General features: G+C 43.4%; 1 protein-coding gene across 1 annotated transcript in view; it reads right to left on the minus strand.

Annotated features, from left to right (window-relative positions):
- Positions 1-12,845, minus strand: part of LOC110833986 (MIP channel family protein big brain) — a 40,751-nt gene that overhangs the window by 27,381 nt on the left and 525 nt on the right. Inside the window, exons 2-3 of the mRNA XM_087350359.1 lie at positions 11,581-12,711; positions 9,357-9,483 (exon numbers count right to left, since the gene is read on the minus strand). Coding sequence (XP_087206485.1) covers positions 9,357-9,483; positions 11,581-11,950 — 497 coding nt within the window. The 5' untranslated portion in view covers positions 11,951-12,711. The remainder of the gene's footprint in view (positions 1-9,356; positions 9,484-11,580; positions 12,712-12,845) is intronic.

The raw sequence follows: 12,845 nt of genomic DNA on the forward strand, positions 1-12,845 counted from the left end.
GGAATATTATGCTGTGCATTGCCCTTTATCTGAGGCTCCCCTGATGTGAATAAACATCTGAGGTGCTCTTTTGGGTTTTGGCGTCGTGTAAACTCGTCGGTATTTGCCAATAGGAGATTTTCTCCGAAACGCTGATATCTACTCGCGTGTCTACACGGCAAAATCTAGAACAACAACATCGTTATTTATCACCATGTTCACAAATTCCTGCCCTTGGACCCTGTCTTGAACCAAGCCAGTTATGAAGAATGTTCAGAAAGTATCTCTACACACTAGAAACGTAGTCGCAAGTCTACAACATGCAGAGATTGGCAGGCAGCAAGGTCACTTTCTGCCGACGGATTTATGTCAATAGCAAATTGTCTTAAGTCCGTGGTATCAACCTAGAGGAATAAACATGTTGCCGACTTGCAACTACGACTCTAATGTACAGAGACTTTTTTAACAGCCTGTGATGCTGAGGAACCAGATGCGATGTGCAGGTGTGCGCTGCTTCTGTGAAAAGTTCTGCACCGGGCGATCCTTCTGCCTTCATTCAAACGGTCCTTTTTACCTGCTCGTCCACGGTACAGCTTCGAATACAAAGCCCGGTTACTGTGTACAGAAGACTACGTAGGATTCAATACTTGTTGAGGTGGATAACCAGGTGAAGCCCGACACACTATGCTAGGCTGCTTGCAGGAAGGCCCGTCTAATAGCCTCTTCCATGAAAATTACCACTTGGCGATGTCTGTCTGCTGGTTCTAGCGACGGTTAAATTGTCGATGTTGGTCTTCTGGGTTGTTATACCTTGTGGGCTGGGAGGTAGATAACGTATCGGAATAACAACCTTCAACGCTGAACATGGAGTTGAACTGGCTCAAAATAGGCTTCAGTGACACGTTTCGGTGAACCTTCGGATTACATCAGTGCAGGGCCAATTAAGCGACTATCAACTTCTCGTGATGGCTGCATGGGATTGACTGATTTTATTATTCAATGTGTGCAAACATAAAATTTGGTCAAGATCCGCACTGGCTGGATTGAATTTCTTGCGGGCTTATTCCTAGTTGGTTCTGCATTTATCGGTTACTTCAGCTCTAAATCAACGGCGACAATATTCTCTCCATTCCGTTCAACGTTTCTGCATCTGGTTCAACGTTACGCAGCATATGGCGTCCAAAAGATTTCGTGCGGGTGTGAAGTGGTTTACGCCGCTCAAGACAGGACCAATGGCGGCTGTTGTGAACACGAAGATTAACCTTCAGGATGCACAAAAGGCTGGGATTTCTTGACCACCTGGACCGACTATGCTCCATGGGGTTAGCTGTTCAGTAAGGCGTGTCTTCTAAAATAAGTGAATAACCAATCCAGTGACTGTTACTGGAAATGCAGACACAGAGATGTTTGAGACACTTTTCCAGGGCGAACTGCTAGTCACCTATTCCCTTGTTGCAAGCGGGTGACTGGGTTCCACAGGTAGCTAGCAGCTGCTCTGCATTCCTCAACACCGGCTACAAACCGACCAGATTCCCCAGATTGAAACTTGAGGAAAACATCCGACACAAACGGAACGCGTCATTTATATCGGCAAGCTTACTTAATATTACGTTTGAATTAAACTATGGATGTACCATACCAGCCTGTACGTGAAATACTGCATTTCAAGCACCCCATTTTGGTTTTGCTGATCAATTTGTCCATCACGTCAGCACAGTACACTGTTACTCATTGCCCTGACGAAGGAGGCAGTAAGCAAGTCTGAAACGTCGGTAAACTTCTACCAGATTATATGGTGCTGCAACCAAGAAATCAGTCAGTCAATAATTCTCTTCCAGAATGAATAATCTGAAGTGTAGCAGAGTAAACCGAAGATCAGAAGAAAAACACGCGAGTAGGAGGTAATGTGACGTCACTGCACAACTTTCTGGAAGGTTTTGAAAAAGGCATATTACATGAAGTTTTAATCTTTAGGCCCTTTGATTCCTTCATTCGGAGTGCAGTCTGACAGACAGTCTGATCGGCTTCCCTCTCACATACGCCTAACGGTGGAAAGAGCCAGTTTTCGTGGCGTCATCCGAGTAAGGACTACGAAATGAACAAATCTTAGTGGCGCCACAAGAGAATATTTCTTTTTTCCTACCACTGGAAGCTCGCAAATCGGTCTGAAAGCTTCACTGTTTACTTTGCGGGCAGAGCTGGCGCCACTAGTCTTTCAAGGGGGCAGGCGGGCATTGGCCTACGGCTTAAAAAAACAGTTACCCTGTTAGCTCAATTTGTATTTATTTATGGTACATTTTACGACACTATCTGCTGCTCAGACTGTACAGTAGCGTCGAATAATACCACAATGAAAGATGAATTCAAAGGATACAGAAGGGATCGGTCATGGCCCAATTAAAGGTATTCCGGAATTTGCCTGGAGGGACTGAGGAAAACCACAAAACCATCAGTCAGGACAGCTGGTTTCCGGGTCGGATTCAAATCCGGCACCTATTAAAGCAGGTGGTATTATACATTTTATTAAATAACCTGCTTTAAGACAACCCGTCTCGATCTGTCCCGCGGGAAAACGTCTTATCAGGGGAAGAATTTCCTCAAACCATTTGACAGCTCTGTGACAAATGACTTTGTTCTGAACCCTCTCTCATTATAATCATTAAATGTTACATCTCTCCCGTGGGAAACAAGTACAAAACCAGAACCAACGTAAAAAGACGGCAGCTACGTTCAGTTATTTACAGAGGGCGGACATTTTCAAATCTCATCACATTTCGATGCAACAATGCCACAACTCCTTTACCAACTTTCCCACCACACTTAACAAAATGTTACCAACAAAATCACTACACAACATGATTAAGTTATTGACAGAAGGTGTGTTCACTCCAACCCTGTAAATTTCTATGTTACAATGGCACAACTCCATTTACATCGTTCTCACCGAACGTTGACGGACTAACATGATGTTCTGAAAACACCTGACACCTACTTTCAGTTTAACGCTTCCGTCTGCTAACAAGAACTACGCATAATTCAGTTATCAATTTCTGGGGGGGAAGTCAAATTCTCACTAGATTACGCTAAATTTGTCGCATTTATAACGTCGAATATCTGCGCTGTTACTGTGTCAATAATTTTCACGTGAAAGTTTAAAAATTGATAAATTCTCTTGGGTTATTAGCATTTAACACGGCTGATAACCCGAGAGAATGGTTAAGGTCTTCACTGCGCATTCTATTCGTTCTTTTGTTCCTCCACATTTGCTAGACCTAAATATTCTCCTGAGTACTTCGTCCGTAAGAAATCTCATTCCACGCTGTTTAGTCTATAAGAGCTCATCTACATAATCAACTGACGCCTTAAAAATTAATTCCGCCCTCAGCTCCTCAATGAGATTTAAATTACAGTACGAGTTAAATCTTTACGAGTGATCTACAATGTAACAGTTCGTCTGGCATGAGAATGTCTAAATCAAGATAAAGGAAGGTTACATTTCGCTGGTTCTGTGGCACACTTCTGTATAATCCACACACTTTTAATGCAAACAAGTTTTAATTTTATAGCATAACGAATCAAGAAATGCAAGCAAAACTTATCGGCGAAACCTCGTCGAAAGAGAAAATTATAAATCAAGTAAAAATTGGTACTTGAGGTTGAACGAACGTTCAGAAAACTTTGCGTTATGGGTTGTAGCGACATGCTAGACGTTTACCAACGTTTCAGAGGTCTTTTCTGCTTCCATCATCAGGACGATGAGTAAGCATTGTATTACCTCTCATTGTACGCATAAACAGACATTTTTATCGGGAACATCCCTTAGACAGCGGCAATTTGTTGGAGCGGAGAGATTAAAAAAACACTTAGATAAGATCTTAATATCGATTGACTGGAAGGGAAGATGATGGAAAAGGCTCAGAATCGTGTCCAGTGGTGGGGTTTTGGTCTCCGCGTGATCAACCGACAGATTTTGCTACCAGTCTCAATAAGACAAAACTATTTCGACACGCGATATGACTCGACACAACGGGACGGTTCATAAGGGCAAACTCAGTCAGTCACTTTATAAAAGGTGTTCTAACATGTGACACCACGGAGCACGCCTTGACGTCCTGTGGTAAACGGACGGGGTTTCTCCTAAAATTTGATTCGTAGCTGATAAAACCTACACTCAACGTTTTCCTGGCCGTTCTAGTCGGTAGGAAACATTTCCCACAGTTGGTCTTGGGAAGCGTATATCCCTAAAACAAAGGTCAAATGAACTAGAAACTAGATACAAAGACAAGACAAGGCATCCTTACAATTCGAAGTCACTTGTTCCATACACAGCGCCTGTCATGCGATGCACTAAGTCTCTCCTTCATTATTGAGTTTTCCTTGACAACTTTTTTCCTCCGTTTAAATGCTCCCTTGTTCCTTCATCAGACAACAAACAGTTCATTTGTATAGTTCCAGCAAACTTTGCCACTTGTCTCGACTTGGTAACAGCTGGTATACGAGTTGTTGTAAAAGTGGATTACGTGCCACCCGCTGGCACCCTTCGCGATTTGAGACATGTTACCAACACTGCAAAAGAGTGTAATGATAGATCCTGCCAAACAAACCCAGTCTCCTCGATCTCAGAGGTGCACGGCTTTCCTGGGTATGTTGATCGTTGTCGAGCTGGTCAAGAAATTTCCAACACCGGCATTTACGAAACATTAAGATTCACGAAAGCCCCCATATAAATTCAGTTCAGACATTCGCAAAACTACTTTCCCAGTTCCATTTTAATATCGTCATCTTCTCTTGATATTACGAGCAAAAATGTACAATTAATTTTTTGTGTAACCGTGCGTTCTACATGTACCCCACATCTCGTTAAACTTGGTTGTCTTCTAGGTTGTTTCGCGGTGTAGTGTGGTAGAAGTTTATCGACGTTTTCGGGTGGCCTCATAGCCCTGAAGATAGAGGCAGTAAGAACCTCTGAGACGCTGGTAAACATCCACATGACCTCCTGGCGCTACAACCCATAAGACAGCCGTCTTCGTGCACATCGCCGTGCGAACCTCAAATCCTACTGGATTTGATCACATAACAAAATGGCGAAGATTACAAACTTTGAAGCTCTTTCAGATTACGAAATTGAGGTTTCACATTCAATATATGGAAGTGCCTGGCTTCTCTTTAGCAAGTTGTTCGCCATGCAAATCGCCGAGTGTGAAGATCACTCAGGTCGTCCTAAATTATATGGAATCAGAAAGTTCATTACAGTGTTCACAAGAGCCCACCATCGGACCCAATTCTGACACAGAGAAATCCAACCCACATCTTCCCAGAATATTCGTCTTAAGACAAATTTTAACATCCCGCAATCTACGCCTACGACTTCCAAATGACCGCTTCCTTTCAAACTTTACTGCCAAGATCTAATCAGAATACAAACCATTTCCCAACGCTTGCTGTTGGAGGTGTTCACGCCACTCTTTCACACAAAACCACACCCCGCTGTATCAGTTTCATTCCAGAACCTACTACGTCAAACAACAACTGTTTACACTTGCAAATTTAACGATGACACGAAGATGCAGCACGAAAAGCACTTTCGCTGCTCCCCACACTCATGTAATTACTCTTATCGAGTACTTGCAGCCCTTAATTGACCCCTGCTGACCTTCGCCCAAGACGTTAGCGTGTCTCCACGAACACAGGAGCATATGACGAGCCCGCAAGACGCAAGCCAGTGCGACGCGTTGTTACGGTCTGAAGAATCTCTCAAGGGTACAGAAGTGTCTTCGGTATCCCTTGTTGTCGTCTACGACAATGGTTCTCAACTTTCTGATTCTAGATCCAACCAAGAAGTAGCGGCAAAATGTCACACATCGTACGATACAAATGACATCTACAAATATGATTATCAATAGCAGCCCGATCAAGGAACGAGAAGATCAAATAGGCTTTCGGCCCATAGCATATGCATTTGTCTCCTGTATTACGGTCGATGTAAAGTAGGGTCTCTTACCCTGGCAGTAGGACACATTGAACATAGCTGCCGAGCGTCATTCGGGAGGTCCCGGGTTAAAATCTCGGCCTGGCTACCCTGACAGGTTTTTAGTGGTTTCTCTCAGTCCCTCCAGGCAACCGCTGTTATACTTTGAATAAGGCCACAGCCGCTCTTTCCGAATTCTTTCTTATTCCCTGCTACAATCCAATCATTTGACGCTACATAATCTGAGTTACGGATGACAAATTAATTTAAAAATATAAAAGTAAACAGTTGTGGCCTAATTAAAGATACTACTATTCCGGCATTTGCACAGATACAAATACAAATGAACTACCCTTAAAATCATTTAAATAATGGGCGCGCTTGTTTGGATGGGAACAAATATCTGTAACCCCCCCCCCCCCCCGGGGGGGGGCCTGATTCGAGTTGTCTGGAAACATTATCTCCTGCGTGCGTGCGTGCGTGCGCACAGGGGCCGCGCAATCCTACACCCGCAGTGCGTCCGTCAATAGCGGAACGTGTGGTGGTCCAGCGTGACCTCGAGATGTGACCTTCTGCAGCGTCTTCCTGCTTTCTCCGTCACGAACAATGTCCTGTTTCCCAACAGTCGCTTATTCTCTTTCATGAAGCTTCTTGTGGCTTTTTCCTTCTTTGCCTGCAGACCTTCTCTGCCGCCTGTTATCATTTTACGACTCAACGCCTGACCCCAGCAAGTGATCCTCTTTCTTCAACTGCAGTTCCAAAAAGTCTCACTGTTAATGCCGACGATTACGTTAAAGGGGAAATATGAGAGTTCCCTCTGCGTCTATACCCACACGCGACTGCCTTGAGATCCACTCGATGTACACCAGGGGGTTTAAGACCTTTTCACTGGGGTTAAATTCATTGTTATCGATTCCAAGACCTAAACTCATTCCAGTTTATTAAAACTGGAACGAACTTACTAACGCAAATAACTGCAAATTTTACTTATTTTTATTAAATGAATATGTCGATGTTATTTAAAATAATTATTAACTTAATATTAAATAATTCATTTAAGCGGTAATTTCGTTTTTCATTATACGGTGTAATGCGATATTACAAAAAGTACGCGGGCCGCGTAAAACACTATGACGGGCAGCGGGTTATGAACCTGTGTCCAGCACTGACGGTAAATCAATGATTCTCAAGCTTTTTTTAAGTACCTGGGATCACATTCACCCTTTCTTATCAACTCGCGTACCGCCGGGTTGTAAATTACATTTTACTGAATCTTCATGGCAATTTATTCAGTAAAGACGCTTTCACAACTGCATTTCTTTTTATATAAAGCGTCGAATGGGAGGATTAACGGCCGCAATTTTGAAGGAGCCAAATACGAAGCGACAATTAGACAATGAAATACTTTCACACTTTCATCGGAGATTCATTTTAAAAATCTTAAGAATTTTTTTCTCAGTGTAGAGGACGTATGTTTCACAACCATAAAAAAACAACTGGTAAACTATCTTTCAACTGAACTCATCGCCCTGGTGATGGAGGTAGGAAGGACCTCTGGAACGTTGGTAACCTTCTACCAGACTGCACGGGCGCTACAAGCCAGCAGACAGCCATCTTCGTACTCACCGCCGTGAGAACATCAAACCCTACTTAAATACGTGCATGCTCTGGCCCACAAAGTAAGAAAAGCAACTATCAAGCAGAAGATAATGAAGTTTGTGTACCTGTCTACAGATCGCCATCTACGCCATTTTTAATTGAAAGTGAACGCGCAGACAAAGTTTGTGGGTCATTCTAAATCCAGCGCCTCCACTGCAGTTTTCCCACGGTCCTCTGAATTCGTGTTCTGGCGTGAGAAGAGGAGACGAGCAGAAAACATTTAAAAAGGGCAATGCACGATGAGCCTGCACCAATCCGCCTAAACTCTGTTTAAATTCTGGGTTATTTAATTTCGAAAGGGAAGGATGAGGTTACATGTGTTCAGTCCGACCACGCGCTATCTGAACCCCGAGCAAAACTGCTTTGAGGGTTTTACTAGAGAATCTAGAAGTGAACCAGCTTGCGTATATGGGCTGTGGAGCTTCCAGAAAAGAAGCTGTTAACACGTAATATGGCTTCAGACAGACAATATGATAATAATATAATTAATAATTGTGACAAGATATCCCAAATCTGACTGGTGTTCTGGAGAGAATCTCATTCGACATTCTCATTATACAAATGGGGGTAGCCGAAAATATAAAAAAAAACGCGTATTAGGGTCCATGAAAATGTACACTTCCACAAATTCGGTCTTTATTTAATGTTTTAATGAAACCCTACTTCAAAATCGCAGCCGGCTAATTTCGCAGACCCCTAACAAACATCAAAAGTTAGCAGGAGAAGCAACAGTGACGCAGGTTGGTGTAGGCGAAGAAGGATGCACTTTGTGGCGTACCCCTGCAAGTGTCCGCCAGACAGCTGCAGAGTGCGCCTGACAGCTGCTGACATGACTAACTTCCGGTAGCAAGACGGATTTTAAAAACACTACGAATTACAACTTTACTGGTGTCAGTTTTGTTAACTGCGGTATTTGGTTTTATCCATCCGCAGTTTTATCTGTATACATACGGGGCAGATAGGCAGCAGCTTCCACGCTAAAGATAATTTGTCGGCAGAATCCAAATATGGGTTCAGATCGGACAACAAAAGTTAGCACTTTACATGAAGGTCATGCAACGACGCTGTTTCAACCAGAAATGTAAAAGTATAGAAAGAGATTATGAATGGTGAGCGAGGAAGAAACAGACATCTTTCAAGGTATTAACACGACAGTCGTATACAGAGACCAAAGGAAACGTGAGAAACCTCAGTCAGAAGTCCGGTTTCCCGGTGAAGCAAACTTTGACAGGCAGGAAGACGAGCAGCTGGCAGTTCGCGTGACCCACCATTTGGCTTCGTGCCTGAGATACTGGTGAACCAACAGTTGCTTAAGTTCCTATGCACGTAGTGGTGTGTTAAAACACATTTGGTTTCCATGGCGACCAACCAAACGCAGCCTCTGTATCTCGCTTCCTTAGCACAATACAATGTGGTGTTTGGCACGGAATGAGTTACAATATCCATTTTTGAAAGATTTTTTCCCTTTCAAATTAGGCACTTCGAAGATGTCCATTCTGATCAGTTCAGTAAAAAATCTTTACGGAATTAAGCCCGACTTTTCCGTCTGAGCCCACGTTCGTACGCAAATAATGTAAATAACTAGCTGTATTTTTATACACAAGTATTATAAACGTGTCCGGCGGAAATGCAAATATGTATTACCTGTGTGTCTTTTTTAAAAAGCATAAATCTACATATGTTACGCCTGAGGCTGGTCCGACGCTACGTAACGTGAGGTTCCAGGGAGAGGTATGGTCTAGCCACTTACCCATACAGCAAAGCCGCCCCCGCGATGCCGCCGCCACACTGCGCCGTCACAAACATGATCGCCCGGAGGGGAGTGATGTTTCGAGTCACCACCATGGCGACTGTGACGGCAGGGTTCACGTGGGCACCTGCGCAGAAAGCGGTGCTTAAACACACACCAAATTAACACTGTCCATGCTACGAACGAGAAATGTCGCCTTGAAACGGGTCTTCTTTATCCTACATTACCATCAGGGGGTAAAGGGGGAAATAGAGAAAAATGTTTTACCTATTCCATACGTTTTCCTGTCATCAAGCACAAGAAGAAATTTACTTCTTAGAGAAAAATAAAACATGCATTTTCCGGATTATTTAACGACGCTTTCAACTGATTAGATTACATAGCGCCAAAGGATATAATGTTTCTGAATAACGAAGTGGAAAGAATTTGGAAGAAGACGGTCGCAGTTTAATTTAAGGTACTATCCCTGAACTGGAAAAACTGAGTAAAATCACGAAACCCTTCAACAGGACTAGCCGGTGTCCGGACCAAGATAAAATACCTCGCTTATTACATTTATTGTGCAATAAAGGTGCATCCAGATTACTTTACTTGTTCGTGCTCCGTCTCGCGTGTCTCCGTAAATGTGGACGGTTACACGAGCGTCGAGCGTTTTGCCACAGCGTCGGTAGAGTAGCTAGCTGTCTGTATACACTGGCAAGTCACCCCAAGTCTCAGCAGGTTACTTCGATGCCTTATATTTACAAAATGTAAAATTAAATAAAAAAAATAGCAACCGACCCTACATTTTTTAACCTGGCGTCCGCACTTCATATATGACAGTATAATTTATTACATCTAATACATTAATTTACTGGCAACCAATCTCCGGTAACTCGCCCTGTCGGCTTCGTGTCTTCACATCTGAGACATGGCGTGCGTTGTTACGTCACTAGATCAACACAGATTCCTTCATTCTTGATCGATATTAATAAATATTTCCGATAATTGTCAATTCGGATGGATATTAGGCCCACTCGCCATCATGCCAATCAATCGATACTTAATCGCAATCGACGATGAAAGTATCGAAAAAAGACCGTTTGTGTGAAGATGCTACAATGCATATGAATGGGTTGGCACTCCTGAAGGTCCCAGATTCAAATTGTGGCCCCGGAGCAGGTTATTCCGACCTTTTTTTATTTTCCTCAGCCCCTCCGAATATGACGTAGTAAAGAAACCATGATTCTCTGATATCTCTCTCACAGACGGCCGACCATTTTACACGGGTTAACGTATGCATCAGAAGAAATGTGTACTTTCAAAATAGCAAATAAAAACACATACAAAAAAATGTGTACTCCAATTGGATTACAACTTTCCACTCTTGCTTGAAAGACACGCGTTACCACAATTGGACTTTTATCTCCATTTGTACTTATCTGTTCTGGAGGATGAGTTCAGGTTCTGTATCATTGTTTGTGTTTGGTTTGGATATCACAAGCATTGCCTGTGGGAAGGTTTCATTCGTGGAATATGGAAATGACAAAACTATAATTCCATACAGTGTTTCTTAAGATAAGTCGAAGCGGGCATTTCTTGTTTAACAAGAGGTGGAAATGACTTTTCAGAATTAGTTAGACGCTTTGTCATCAGCAGAAACCCCCAGGGAAAGGATGATCAACACACATTGCAAGGAAAGCTGTTAACAGTGCACATTCGGGAATTCACTCTTACAGAAACCGTCTGGAGGCAAAGGAAGTAGTTTCGTTAAAAAAAAGCGTTCTGGAACAGAGTTAACGGCTTGTACGCCAGTTTTCAGCCTTTTCTGAAACTTCACGGACACTCTGCACGAAATACACAAGATAACAGGCAAAGTTTATGTCCATAGACTTACATAACCTTTTCCATTCTGAATATGTTGTTAACAAGTCATTTTATGTGCACATTTCCACTTGGGAGACCTAAACATAGATGGGCGAACGATATTAAAATGAATCTTATTAAACAGGGGGTATGAGGATGTAGACCAGATTCATCTGTATAAAGATACGGTTTACAGGCGGGCTACAGTGAATGAACCTTGGAGTTGCGACTATCAGCTTTTGAACAAGGGTTCTGCTCCATGGCGTTAGACGCTAACGCAAGTGGTCTGTCACCCTACTGTATTAGTTTCCCAAAGGATAAGTAACTGCTGTCGCCGTCAGTTGCCTGGAGGAAACCATTGTACTGTGTTCCGTCTTACCGGAGATGTGTCCGAAGCACTGCGTGAGGGTTGCGACAGCGAACCCCGTGGCCAGGGCCGTGGCGAGTGTCACGGACGAAGTGGGTGTCGTCGTCGTCGAGAGCAGCGAGCTGGGAGTCCCCCCGGCCCCCGATGCGGCGCCACAAACGATGAAGACGTAGAAGAACGCGGCTAGGCATTCCGAAATGATAGACCTCCAAAACTCGAGGGTCCGCACTTCGACTTGCATTGATGGGTGGGTTGGCGTCGATGCTGACGGCGAAACGCACGTGGCGTCACGACGAACTGCGTCAAGCTTTTCGAACAGCGTCACCAAATGGTATTCCACATTTTGGTGGTCTTGAGTCAGAGACAGGCTTCCTATTGCCATGGTGACCAACAAGCTATCGCACTTCAATTTTTTTCGTTGTGAAATGCCGTATGTAATAACAGTCTTGTAGACGGTCCTTTCAACAAATGTTTTCTTTAAAGTCTTAGCATATTTAGAAAATATCTTTTGCGCCCTATATTTTTAAACACGAGTTATCACAGAATAAGCAAAATTGTCACATCTACGCGATCTTTCAGTTGAAAGCAAAAGGGCAACAGCAGAATAAGAATTTGAACAAAATGTTTATTAGTTCAATAGAATTACAATGAAGTTCGGTTTCACTGACGACTCCTTTCACGTACCCTATCAGCTACACAACGTGGCTACATAGGACTCACATCCACCACAACCTTCTCTCCCCGACGTCAGACGGGCGAGTGACTGCAGCGCAAGTGGGAGAAGTGGATTCAACTGGTTTCATTCGACCAAAGAGCTCGACTGTCATTCAGTCCTGCGAACTGAGCGCCAACATTCCACAGGTCCAGCTGGAGACTCTTTCTCCTAAACTATTTTGTTCAGAGTCGAGTCAAATACCTGATTGTCTCACACGTGTGTCACTATCAACACACCCTGTCGCAAGCATGGTTGAGACTCACATAGCACACGAACGCCGGTTGAACGCACTCCTTCGTAATCGGGAGGTCCTCGGTTATATACGAACGTGGAATATATGGAGTCCATATGAACATTAACGTTGATTAAAGTCAGGCCGGAATGAAGAGCTTTACCCCTCAGGCAATTAAAATAAGCAAAGACACCACCTGCAGGACATGAGAAACTAGATAGATAGATATACATACATACATACACACATACGTACGTGAGCAATTTTAGAGGTACAGGCTTGGATGGGAGGGCAATATTAAAACTAAGCTTGGTACTTCTGGGTTATCGG

The sequence above is a fragment of the Zootermopsis nevadensis genome, unplaced genomic scaffold (genome assembly GCF_977971745.1).
Source record: "Zootermopsis nevadensis isolate Lab colony 2312 unplaced genomic scaffold, Znev_1.0 Znev_ptg000017l, whole genome shotgun sequence".
Classification (NCBI taxonomy): Eukaryota; Metazoa; Arthropoda; class Insecta; order Blattodea; family Termopsidae; genus Zootermopsis; species Zootermopsis nevadensis.